The following is a 13,912-nucleotide window of genomic DNA, read 5'->3' on the forward strand; positions in this document are numbered from 1 at the left end:
TACTATTAATATTAATATTGACATTAAATACAAATTATAATAATTAATTAATAATATATTATGTTATTAAATAGTATATCATTATTTAAATGAATAACTTATGTTTATATTGATATTTCCTGTACATTTTTTGAGGTATTTTATTTTTTTGGTCAACTCCACAAATATTAATGTTCATATAAATAATAAGTATATTATTAATTTATATAATATTATTGATTATGGTATATTATATTATTACTATTAATATTAATATTAACATTAAATAAATATCATAATAATTAATTAATATTATATTATATTATTATTTAAATGCATACTATAGGACCTGTCATTATAGTTATATTTTAAATTCAATTTTTACCCCCTTTACCTTTAGTTCTTGCACCTCCCTCACTTGTCTTTCAACTTGCACTTTCAGCCTTCAGCTCTCCCTCTGTCTTCAACTGCTTCATCTCTACTCTTAGCTCTTAGTGCCTCGTTGCTCATCAGCTTCCCATAGCTCATCCACCTTTAGCTGCTCCTCCCCCTTCGCCTTCAGCTCCTTCTCCTCCCCTTGCCTTTCAACTCCTTCCTCTCTGCCCTTCAGTTCCTTCTACTCTGCCCTTCAGCTTATTGTCTTTGTCATTAGCTCGCCATCATCTCGCCCTAAGCTCTCATTGCAATTGTTCAGCCTCTAGCTCGTCTCTGTGCATCCATCCAAGTATTTTTTTTATTTTTATTCTTAATTTTTTAAGTTTCCTCCTTATACATGTTTAGCTCTCTCTCTGTTATTATATTTTTTTTTATGAGATTAATTATTTATTTTTAATATAAATTGGGATAAAAATTTTGGGCATAATTTTTAACACCCATTATGATAAAGTTCATATTTTAATCAGGTAATTATTTGATTGCCTGAAATGGTTGTAGATTTTGTTTATAATTACTGATTATCTATTGAGATTGGTTGAAATTCTTGTTATGGCTGTTGATTTTTTTAAAATTTTATAATATAAAGTAGCTGTTCATATTTTAATTTAGTAATTATTTGATAGCTTGAATGTGTAAAAAAGCTTGATTATTTTTGAGATTTGTTGAAATTGGTCATGTGTATTTTTATTTCTAATTTAATATTTTTGTTATTATTAAAGGTACCCTCCACAAAGTGTGCACCCAACTTAATGTCAATCATTATTATGGATTCTTATCCATACTCTTAACTTTAGCTGGCACACTAAATCAAAAAGTGTCTTATATTGGAAGAACATAGGTTAAAGAAAATGTGTTTTTTTTGCACCTATTGTTTAAAGGTTTTAAATTTCTAATTCATATCTCAATTTATAGAAAATTTTGCTTAATGATGTGATATTAATATAAACATATATTGTAGCAATCATTGGAAGTATAAGCAAAGATATGAAGTCATTGATTGAATTGTAAGTTTTTTTAATAACTCTTTTTGTGATATTATTAGAAATTTTTAATATTTTCTAAGTGTGTATATTTGATAAATAGATCTTTACTTCATTATTGGAAGTTAGCAGATATAGTTAATGAGAAAAAAATTGAAGTCAAGTGGCGAGTATGTATGTAAGTAAGTATTTCAAATTTATTTCCTAATTAGAATAAATATTATACTATTACTTTATTTTCTTACTAGTGGTCTCGACAATCAGGAAGTGTAGGATATGGTTATTACATAATCATCACTCAATATATTATCCACTCATTTGATAAGATAATAATTGGATTAAGTTGCATTTTATCTTTGAACTTTTCTCGAGGAGCAATTTTACCCCTATACTTATAAGTGGGACATAAATAGAATATTTGGTCGATGCTGTCTAGAAATGATAAGATTAGAGAAGATAATTAGATAAATATTTGTAATAAATATGTAGAAATTCAATTGATATGTTTGTACTAGTCTCTAGAGCTGGTGTTTATGTTTAGATGCAGGTGTTTGTAAGTAAGGGGTGTATAGCATATCATATCTATTTTTTATTGTAAAAAAAAATCACATACCGCGACAGTTATGCACAAAACTATTGCAAAAAGATATACTTATAGCGACAATTTTAACTAAAACTATGGCAATAAGTAAATACTTACAACGATAGGTAATAGTGGAACTGTTATTGTAAGTGATACTTTTCGTGACAGTTATTCCTTTGAATTGTTGCAAAAAGTAATTACTTATAATGACAGTTCATTGATTCACTGTCGTGAAAAGTAATTACTTACCACTACATTGACTTCCACTTTACCGCTTCTTGTGTCGCGAAAATAGCTTTCCAACTGTTGCGAAAATAGCTTTCCAATTGTTGCGAAAAATACTTTTTGCACTAGTGATTATTAAATTTCACACATTTTTTTATTGAGAAAACTTGTTATTTATTTACAATTAAGTATAATAAATTAATTTTATTAGTTACAATCTTCATAAATTCTTTTTATTTTATTTATAATTTTGATTAGAACGCTACTTATCAAAAATTTCTTTGGTCTAAGATATTGTAGCTGACCCTACAGTAGATCATTGATGGGACCTATTGTTTTTTTGGAAGAGGAAGCGCACTATGAATATCCCTTTTTGGTGAAACTATGTATTGTATTATATAACTTTAATTTAGCGCTCAACGTATATCATTATTAGATCCTAGTAGTATTTGCTAGTATGAAATCCGCTGATGTTGAGCTAGTCTTCTTTACTGGATTGGTTGTCAGGTTTACTATTGTAGAAATTTTGAAAAGTTTAAATTATGAGAGATTCTACCGAAATTTCTACAAAATATTTAAAATTTTATGAGCTTTATTATTATATATGTAATGACCCTAAATTTTAAATTGACCAAATTTGTTTTCTCCCAATAAATATATTATTTAAATAAAGTTTATAATAAGTAGAAAGGGATAGTTTATAGGAATTTATACTAGAAATTTTCTTAAGGATTAAGAGTCTAAATTTTTCTGAGGAAAAATCTAGTTTTAAATTATAGAAAAATTTTGTGCTTTCTGGTAAATTTTGTGTGCCTTTTGTTGTGATTTTTCCGGGCTCCTTCTTGTAACTTTCCCAAAATTTTCTCATATCAGATGCACTTGTTCTCGCGAATGAAAAAAAAAAAACGGAGCATCCCATTTTCATTTCCTCACTGCCATTCTACACTTCTCTAGACCCTCATAGTCGGTTCATCTCTCTAACTCTTATCAACTTCCTTAGCTCGCCATTGACTGGGTGTTCCTGTCGTTGCTGTTGCTTCATTTGCTGCCATTCTTCTCGTTCGTGTACGCCAGCCATAGTGGAGTTAGGTTGCTGATTCTCTTTCCCTGTCATCGTGCTGTTCTGTGTCAGCGAGAGGTGAGTAGTACTCTACTTTTCTTGCCACCGAGAGTTGCTGAAATTTCTGTCGCTACTTCACGTTTTCCTGTCGTTCTCCTCATGAAATTTCTGCCGCTGCTTCACGTTTTCCTGTCGTTCTCCTCTGTTCTGTGTCTGCGTGTGCGTGGGTGTGTTTGTTCTTCATTTTCCTTCCTTTTCAGCTGCTGGCTGTTTGCTTCCAGGTGTGTGGTAAGCTCATCTTCACTTCTTGTTTTGTTGTTGTTGACTGTGTAAGTTCAAACCCTCATGCTCCCTTAATTTTTGATCAGTCCACCTCCTCCCTTCGATTGTCATTGAATTTGAGTTGGCATCATTGTGATTGTGGCTGCCGTGAAGAACCTTCTGAATTTAACCACTTGTTTCCACTCTTCTTTGTCCTACGGTATGCCAATATATATATATATATATATATAATTTTGGGTGATGTTGTTTGAGTGAGTGTTTGCTTACATGTTCAAGTTAGGATGGTTTATTAGAACTTGCCACTAAATGGAATTTGGTTTGGAAGTTGAATTGGATTGGATTGTGCTCTTGGCAAATTAAAAATTTGGAGGAAAAAAACAGAAAAAGAACAAGAAAAAGGAGGAAAGAAGAGATTGTTGATAGAGGGCTAAGGAAATATTTATTTATGAGTCAATTAGGATGCCTATAAAGTATTTGTTGAAAAGCCTAAAAGTATAATTTGGTTGAATTAAAATAGTTAATTTGTAAATAGAATTTTAGTTATGTATGTATGTGATCGTTTGTGTTCATAGGTAATGTGATGCTAAGCTTGAGATGTTTAAGAGAGGAGATTGCAAAATGCAAGTTGTTTAATTTACATACTACTAGTTTTTGAAGGAATATGTGTAAGTAGTGATTTAATTGTTAAATTGGGATCCTAAAGTATCTAGAGTAGATTGTGTTAAATTAAATGATAGTTGTGGCACTTTATTAATCTTTAAGAAGGTACAAAAGGCATGGAAATGTTTTCTCTTGCTTTAGTTGAATTTTTGATAAACTACTAAATCAGTAATGAATTTATTATTAATATTTTAGGGTGTGATGTTTATTTTAGATTGAATTTGAATGTCACCAAGTACTTAGAAATTCCTTGATAAGTTATTTTAGATTTATGATTTATTTATTAGGAATTTGATGGAATCATTCAAGATATAATTGAGAAGTTGAAGAGGAGTAAGCTTTAGAAATTATTGAAAAATTTTCAGGTGAGTGAGTAGTGTCCCAAATAATTTCTTACAAAGTGTTTATAGAATTTCTTTATTTAAATTTTAAATTTTGATATTATTCTTTATAAGTTGTATAAACATTCTTGTAAATTCTATTTTTTGATTTATGTTATGAATAAGAATTGATTGAATTTGATATAGAATAAATGGTCCAAATTTTAAAAGTAAATTAATTATTTAACTCTATGTTGATATGAAAACTTTTACTACAATAGTTCGTGCAAGGAGGAAATGAAAATGAGTTTAGAAATGGAAGATAGTAGTTAAACTATATATTTTGAAAATGAAATTATTGAGTTATTTTTTACCAACTTCTTGCATGCTTGATAATTTTACTAGAGGGACTGAATTTAGAATGCTAGATACTAACGGCAATTTCGTTAGCTCTTGGCGCACCATGGTGCACCTAACTAGCAGGGTGTTTGTAGGAGGTGCTAGCCCCGTGCACAGGCCAACGTACGTGAAACGGAGTTATGGATATTCGTGAGTATCGTATTCATGCTTATTTTGGGGGCTTCATGCCTGTGCTTGTTTCGCGGCTTCTAGTCGCGTTTGATTATTTCATGACTTCTAGTCATGCTTATTGGTGATTTACTCTCGTGGATTGTGTGTCAATACTTGTTGATTACTTACCCTTATGGACTGTGTGTCCACGCTTGTTAATCGTTTTGATTAAGTCTCGCTAAAATGTGAAATTTTGAGAATTATTATTTTAAATTTATTCTAATAAATAAATTATTGTTTAATTATATATGATTTTATACGGTAAATTTCCTCCTAGATTGGATTTTAAAAAATATTGTTTTATATTGGTTATTTATAAATTTTTCCTTGATTATATCATCATTTGAATTCTTTTTTGTATATTTTTATTTTATTGTATGATTCTTGATAACCTATCAAAATTTCAAAGTTATTGGTTTATTCCACGATTATGCTATTGAGTAACTTTGTCATTTATTGGTTGTTTATATGATTTAATATTCCATTGATTTATTTTAAACTAAATTATATTAATTACTAACTTTTACGTGTTTTATCTATAATTTTGATTGAGATGCTACTCACCAAAAATTTCTTGGTATTAGATAAAATAATTGACCCTGCACCTCTTGTTGATCATTGAAGGGCTTTATTGCTTTTGGATGATGGAAGCACGCTTCAATTATATATTTTAATGTAAATATTTATTATTTTATACAATGATAGTTAGTGCTCCACATATGCTGTAATTAGGTCTTAGTTTTATTTTGTTGATATGTAATCTGTTGCTATGGAGCTAATCTCCTTTACTGGATTGATTGGCCTGGTTTTGCTATTCTAGGAATTTTGGGAGGTCCAAATTAGAGAGGAGGCTCTGTCAAAACTTTTACAAACACTCGAGACTTTACGAACCTTATAAACACACATAAAAATTATATATGGATAATTTGGCTTAATTTTTGGTTAATTAAGACTTATGGAATGTGCGGTTATCTCATATTCCGTGCCAGTCATACCCTTAAAACCGAGGTGTGACAATATATAACTTATATATCGATATTTTAATTTAACCTTTGACTAATCAAGGCTTATGGAATATGAGTTTACCTTATATTTCATGCCAGTCATACCTATAGTATTAGGGTGTGACAATTTTCTTTGAGATTGAGTCCATGGAGATGGTTTGAGCCGGACCTCCAAGATTAGAGTTGGCATCACTTATTTTGAAAATCTCAATTCCGTTCAATATCACATCCATGTAGACGCTTATTTGCCAATCATCGTATGGCTGCAACTTAATGGAAAGATTAAAAGTTTCTTCGGCTCTTGGTCTTTGCTGCCCATCCAAACTGCGTAATCCTTATAGTAAGGAGTTAGAATATCTTCAGCCCACTCCACCACATCAGCGCAAAGCTCAGCCATAATTGGTCAGCAATGAAGATCTGGAAAACTCGTTCCCTAGATTTTTCAAATTTCAAGTCGATCTCACAACAATGGAGCCTCACCATGTAATAGAACTGTGAGTCGAATTCAAACTCCCAAGTCAGGTTATACGTTACCGATCTCTCGTTAACACCATAGCTACGGGCCAGTCAGATATACTTCATCTGGTGCAGTGTAGTTTGAAATTTTTATATATCTCAGATTTTGATGACCGCCGAAATAAACAGGAAGACTCTCTTTATCTGGACGAGCTTGTGTCAAGTATTCATTTTGTCTTAATCAGGAGGGATTTGATTCCCACCAACATTGATTCTGTACATCGTCTCTAGTGCCATGGTTCTTTCCATGCGGTAAGAGGTATCGCGACCAACAAAAGGCAAACCAGGGTGATCACTTGATTTAATGTAATAAAGATCAGTGGGCACAGAAACAACCTCGATCCCGTTAATAAAAGCATAGGCGCCGTGACTCGTGATGGTGATGGGTATGAAGGTAACATTCAACCTCAAATTTCCAGGTGGGACGTTGATACAGTGTTCTCGGGTTATGAATCCGGATTCGTCGTCGTCGGTGAGTGAAGCGTTGAAGTCTTTGGGGAAGAATAGCAATCAAAGTCGGCGTAGCATGAAGATAGATAAAAATAAAGACGAACAAACTTGGGGCCATCAGTGGGCATTAGAAACGAGTATGTGAAATCAGAGCGAGAAAGACGTGCAATGATATAAAGATCCTTTATGAGTGAAGGACGGAAATCGAGTGAAGATACGTTGGCCTGAACTGATGAAAATGGAGGATTTTCAAAGATTTTAAGCTGTTGAGAGTTGGCATCAGGGCTCCATGTCCGGTTAGCAAGTTGAACGGAGGTGGAGGAGCCACAGTTAACTGAGATGTTATCAATGGCCTCGTAGGTGTAGGAGGAGCTACCACCGTCGACAATGAATTTGCCATGAAGGAATAATATTATCATCAGCAAAATAGTGGTTGTGATATCCATCTTGAGCTGGCTATGGCTCCTTTGAGATTCATGATCTTCTTTTAAATCACTTTTTAACAGTGCATAAGAATCGTTTACTGTTCATATAATCGTTAAAAAATATATTTGGTCATATTTTATTTTAAATTTGGATGATAAAAAGATTGGAGTTATATATATTTACAAAAGGATATTTTAATTTTTAATTATGGGACTCTGGCCTTTTCTATCTGATTGGATTCCTTGTGTATCTCAAATCCTCTCGTCAATTAAGTGTCCAAGCCACACCTAAGCATAGAATTTCATTAACATTTGAAAATTCATATTTATCAGAAATAATGAATTAAAGGGCAATTTCATGAAATTTCAACCATTTCCGTGCTGAATAATTGGATTAAGGTATAGGGTATAGCTAAAAGTAAAGTTGTGAATTTTGTTCCCTCTATATCTTTTGCTGATGTCTTTGGCAACTATTCAATTGAATCAATGATCTACCACAAAAGACACTAACTGGATGAGGGAATTTGGGGCACTCACTGAATCAAGACCCCCCCTTTATGTCATGTAAGTCCTATTTTAGTTTGAACATGCCTTAGAATCTAAACTCATTAAAATTTTTAAACAAAAAAGGATTAATATAATTTTAATTAGCACTAACAAATCGTAGATAAAAAATTATTTTATTTTTAATTTTAAAATTTATTTGAAACATAGATGAACACCTTTTTCCAAGTCTTTATCTCATGGGATGAGTGGGTTCATCGCAGTGAGATGACATGAAAAGTCTAAGGGTGTAAAAGTCTTTGAACAGATTTTCAATAAAAATATTAGCATTATCAGATATTAAAAATCCAACTGCCTATTCAATAGGCAAGACAATAAATCAAGGATCAATATGGTCCGATTGTAGTTAAAACATGGTTCAACTAGTCTAAATTAAATAAACATATGAATCATCTTAAATAGAACGGTAAAAAAATAATATAACTATAATAGCATAAAAATATTATTTCAAGAAAGAAACAGAAACAACAAGAAGAAAAATAAAAATAGAGAACACTACAGCTGCAGCAAGATCTCTGGTTAAATATTTGATACATGACCAGTTAAACCAGTTAAGCTATCAGTTTCACCGATTTTGACTGGTTAAACATTTTATGCATAATTCTCTGGAGGGTCCGTCTTCTCGGCAACAGCCAGAAAAACTCTGGGCTATCTAGATTTAGATTTTTTTAATTTTAATTTTATATTTATCAAAATAAAAATTTATAATTTTTTTATAAATATGTTCATCATCAATTTGGATAGTACTGATCTAATTTGAATGGTCCAATTTAACATCATTATATTTTTAAATTGACTAATCACATGTACTCTAGACACTCTAAATTCAATATTAAATTTTTATCTTAAGATCCAAATTTAAAGTTTTTATTTTTTATTTTGATAAATACAATGTTAAAAAAATAAAATATATAATCTTTTAACTAGAACTTTTTTAAAAATATTTTAAAAAAATTACAAGTTAAAAATTTTAAATCTGAAAAGTCAATATATAAAAAAATATAAAAATTTTAATATTAAATCGGATCCCCAACACCAAATAAAGACCAGATTAGACATTAAATCTTTTTTATAATTTTCATAAATTTTTATTTTAAAAAATTTAAAATAAAAATATTAAATTAATCCTTTAAATTTAGGGCAGATTGCATTACCTGGTGGTCCCCATCAGGGTGATGGCACCAAAGATAGATCCGTTCTGTGATTTGGCTACTATCCCATATTCCACTAGTAACTAGTTAAGTGGTCGAATTTGTCGGATTAATCTGATTTTTAACATCTAGTGGGATGAAAAGGACACTAGGCAAGAAACTAGGAATTATTGGATGCTTTTGGATATATAAATCCAAGCATATAGTTCCAAAGGCATGGCCTACTCTTTTTTGTCTTTGTCAGCTCAACTTGCCACTTGCATATAATCTTTAAAACTAAATTATAAGTTTCAGCCAAGGGCCGCGTAGCTCAATTGGCTCCCCCACACTCCTCTCAAGGGGGAAGGTTATGGGATCAATTTTCAAGATGGGGGAAAGTGTGTGTGTGTGTGGGTCATCCTTCCCCAAAGGTTAGGGTAAAATATATATATATATATATATAAAAGTTTAAGAAGTTTAATTTAATTGTAAATATGCTGTAAATGTAAAAATTTTGAAATTTTTAGAAATTGAATTGTACTACTATGATCTTTTGATTGGTTTCAAATAGCTAGGTTGTAAATTTAAACTTAAAACCTCCTTTTTCAATTGTAAATTTTAGGTTAAAATATATAAAATTTTCTTAAATTTTAAGACAGTTACATAGAACCTGTTTCACCTTTTAAAGTTTAAAATTAACATCACTAACTTTTTATTTTCGTATCACTTACTTGATAAATAACAATTATATATATTTTTTATTCTTTTAATTTAGAATTTTAAATATTTATTTAAAACTAATTGAGTTTAATTAGATATTATTTGATTTTATTAGGTAATCCTCGATTTTGAGATTTTAACTAACTAAATCCTAAATTTTAAAATATAAATAATATCTTTAATTTTTTTATACAGTTGCTATTTAATTTAATTTTATTTGTGCAGTTTTTCTGAATTTAATTTAAAAGATATTGATGGATACTGTTTTGAATAGAAGAATATATGAATGATTGAAGATCAAGTCAAAAATCAAATCTCAAAAACTTTATTTATATTATTTTGGGTCTTTTAATATTGTCTTTGATTAGGGTTATCAAGGGTCGTCTTGTCATTTTATTAAATTATTAGGTTTTTCTTTAATGTTGAGATGTACATGGTGACGTCACGCACAAAATTATATTAAATTGAATAAAAAGGTAAGGAACAGGAGGCGACGCACATCACTTTCATTGAGATAGGGAGGAATAAGAGCTGAATCTAAAGAGTCAGGCCTAGAGGCCCTATTTGAATAAAAGTTTAGATTTTAGAAATCAATTTTTTTTTAAAGTAACCAAGCTTGAGGGCCTGACTATGATAAGCCCTGTGAAAAAGAGGCTCGGGTCCGGGTAGCCCTTCAAGCTCTGATAAGCTGCTTATCTTATATATATGTGCATACATACATACATACATATATTTGACTAATAATGATACAATTTGGTTAATATTTATTGTAAGTGATGAAGAAGAAGTTGTAAAGATAATTGACATTAAATCTCTACCTTAATCTTTAACAAGTGGACGTACATTTGAAGGATCTAATTTTTTTTTTAGATGATGATGAGGAGGATTTAGAATTACATTGATAAATATTTTAATCTTCATTTTAAATTTTAAATTTTAGATCTTTGTCAAATTTTACATTAAATTTTATGTGAGATTTTAATCTATTTTATGTTAAATTTTAGAATATTATATTTTTTAAGCCCTATAAATAAGGGCCGGGCCTCAGAATTAGGTCAAATTTTGGGTCACGGGGCTTTATGGCCTGAGCCCTTAAGGGCCGGCCCTTAATTCCCACCTCTAGGTGGAGCAGAGGCGGACGGGGCGATCGCCCTTCATTTTTCCTTTTCTTCAATTTCTTGGGCAATGGCTTCTTAATTTCTCATGCCTGCTGTTTGATTTTTAGTTCTATAGGAAACTAATTTCTTGGGTAATTAATGACAAATCATTACCTTATGTTGTAATCAGAGTCTTTGATATTCAAGGAAGAATTTATTTTAACTTTATTTCAATTTGTTCTTCTTACCTCTATATTAGAGTAACTTTATTATATAATTTTTGGGTTATATAGTTTTTATCTGAGGTTTTGCTTACTATAATCAATTGATACAGTAATATAAGAGCAATTTGGCCTGACTTGGGTGGTTACTCATGCTTTATTTCTGGTGTAGCTAACATAAAACAATTGTTAGGTTATGGGTTAAGAGAGATTTTAATTAATTCATAACTTAACTTCTTGTTTAATTCTTGAATGATAATTTAGAAAATATATAATAAAACTAAAATAATAAAGTTAAATAAATTCAATTTATTTTTTGGATGAGGAAGATTAAGTTTAGGTTATTGGATTATAATTGATTGTGCTGCTTGGTGATTTTCTTAGTTAAATTTGCTTTAATTATTTAATTTTAATTTATTTTTTTGAAATTAATTTTGTCATAAAAACATCTCTTCCATTAGCTTTTCATAATCTGAATTCAAGTAGTTAATGCATTGACTCTTAGAAAGACGATCTAGGTTGCATTTTACTACAAAATTTAGTTTTTATTAATTTTGGTGCCATTGTCAAAATTCTCCTACTATTATTTTTTTAGTTAATTAATTAATGGAAGTTATCATATCACAATAAGAAAAAGACACATAACAACTTATGTGACATCCCATATAAGTTATCAATGACTTTATAAAAATTTTATCTATATTTTTTCTATTATTAGTTGTGCAGTCTTTTTTTTAAAGGATAATTTTTTATTTATATGATTCTTCCTTAAGTTGTGTTAAAAATAATTTAGAAAAAATGCTATATCAGATGCCATGTGTATCTCATTAATCTGAAAGCATTATTGATGATAGGGAGCTTTGAAAAAAAAAAAAAACATAAGATTAAGGAGGTCGGTTGTAAACGTTTAAAGGTGAGGGGGTGTTATGAGCAAATGAGGGTGTTATGCGCAACTATATATTGTACTCTAAATATTATAAGCCCAGTTGTAATAAGTTATCAATACCTTTTTTACAAACCTTTTGCAATTACAACTATCATTTTTTACAACTAATCTTATGTTGTTAATTACAATTGATCAGCTTCCAAAATTTACAAATTGAGCTTCTTGATATGATTTCTAGAACTTTCTTAAACTTATTTACACCTAATCTTTCAAGGTTTATAAATAAACTACTCCTTCTAGTTTTTGTTAGAGGACACTTTCAATTGTTTCCCATATTTTGAGAAAAGTTAATTTTTATTTTAATATCATAAAAAATTAAATATATTTTCATTTTTACCAATTGGCCTTAAACAATGATATAATTACATTAAATATCTTCACCTCAATCAATAAAGGTTATAATTGAAAAAAAGTGATTTAAAAATTAAAAAGTATCATACATTTTGGATAAAAAATTATCTCTAAAAGGTGTTATACAAACAGTACGGGAAGAGTATGTTAAAGATGCATAAAGCCATTTCCATTCGTTTGCCTTTTCTTTTCTTTTCTTTTTCCCTGGCCGAGTTTACCCATTTTTTCTTTAAACATGGGTCCTTCATTGTCACTTCTCAAACAAATATTACAATAATTAATGTGATTTTTTCTTTATTTGTATACTTTAACAAGCCTTACGATTTCTAAAGTGTTAATATTAATGTCCATATTTCAAAATTCATACAAATCTCAGCAGATTTCGAAAACTACATACAATTTTAGTTCGCATCAATCAGAACCCCTCCCCCTCCCCTGACCAGCAATCAGACCCGAATTTAACTAAAGGGTGCAATTGGTAGAAGATTATCAGAAATGAGGGAATCATGCTGAATCAGAACGCATGACCAAAAGTCAAGCCAATGCACACTACTTCAACCAACAAGCCATGATTTTGAAAGGCGATGATCTGCACTGAGTACGTAGGATAGTTCGTAACAATATATTGATAACTCTTTATGTTTTGGTGTTTTAACTTCAAGAATATTTTACGATAAATTTAAGGAGTTATGTTCCTCTTTTATCTCAATTTTGGTCTTTTTTTAGTACTTTAGTTTTATAATTTTCTTTATAAATAGTGGTTTTTAATCTTAATTTTATATCTTTTAGCGTGTTTTTAGTTTAGTTTATTTTTGTGTTGTATTAGATGTCCCTGAGAAGAATAAGAGTGGAGCAAGGAAGAAGTTAAGTGAAGAAAAATTTGTTGAGGGAAAATGCCACGACATGTTGTCCGGTTGCCACGACAATCTATTGAAGCAAAGCTCTCATACAAAAATAGCAAAATAGGAACATGCCATGGCAAATTCATTGTCAAAACACACAGCTTCATTTTTAACTCAAATAAAAGAGGGAAGTAAGGGTTTTTTTATGAGGCTTCATTTTTTATGTATTTTGAAGGCCTAGAGGATATTTGGAAGAGTTGGGATCAATTTTGGAACTTGGGAGGAAGAAAAACTCTCATCTTTTTACACTTCCATTGAGTTTTACACTATTTTTCTTCTTCTTTCTCCTATGTATCTGATACAGGATCATTGTTCTACTAATTTGAGTATTTCTTTAGCTATATGTGGCTGAAATCTGATACTCTAGAATATTATATACTCATTTACTTAAATTGTAGCTTGATTTATTGCTTACTCCCTCTAGTCCTATTTATAGGGCAAAAAGAACAGAATTTTTTTAGTCCTATTTATAAATTACGTCATTAAATTTTT

The 13,912-nt window shown here is 30.1% G+C and overlaps 1 protein-coding gene across 5 annotated transcripts; it reads left to right on the plus strand.

The window, feature by feature from the left end:
* Positions 1-3,127: 3,127 nt before the first annotated feature.
* Positions 3,128-6,236, plus strand: LOC129312406 (uncharacterized). 5 transcript variants are annotated; one of them, XR_008593545.1, is made up of 5 exons: positions 3,128-3,340; positions 3,523-3,550; positions 3,631-3,743; positions 4,492-4,569; positions 4,975-5,355. XR_008593545.1 is itself a non-coding variant. In XM_054954996.1 (4 exons), exons 1-4 carry the CDS (start codon positions 3,422-3,424, stop codon positions 5,771-5,773), a joined length of 396 nt encoding a protein of 131 aa, XP_054810971.1. In that variant the 5' UTR covers positions 3,128-3,421; the 3' UTR covers positions 5,774-6,236. The 5 variants fall into 5 exon arrangements, 1 of the variants encoding a protein (XP_054810971.1); XR_008593547.1 differs by having other exon boundaries at positions 3,523-3,543; XR_008593544.1 differs by having other exon boundaries at positions 3,128-3,550.
* Positions 6,237-13,912: the final 7,676 nt, after the last annotated feature.

The sequence above is a fragment of the Prosopis cineraria genome, unplaced genomic scaffold (genome assembly GCF_029017545.1).
Source record: "Prosopis cineraria cultivar Desert tree isolate PC_DT_omini unplaced genomic scaffold, ASM2901754v1 PC1, whole genome shotgun sequence".
In the NCBI taxonomy this organism is placed as follows: Eukaryota; Viridiplantae; Streptophyta; class Magnoliopsida; order Fabales; family Fabaceae; genus Prosopis; species Prosopis cineraria.

Coding starts and splice junctions, on each gene's coding strand:
- LOC129312406 (XM_054954996.1), top strand. CDS start 3,422: ATGAAATTTCTGCCGCTGCTTCACGTTTTCCTGTCGTTCTCCTCTGTT. Junction 3,744..4,974: donor CCACTCTTCTTTGTCCTACG/GTATGCCAATAT, acceptor CAATTTCGTTAG/CTCTTGGCGCACCATGGTGC. Junction 5,074..5,718: donor AAACGGAGTTATGGATATTC/GTGAGTATCGTA, acceptor TGATCATTGAAG/GGCTTTATTGCTTTTGGATG.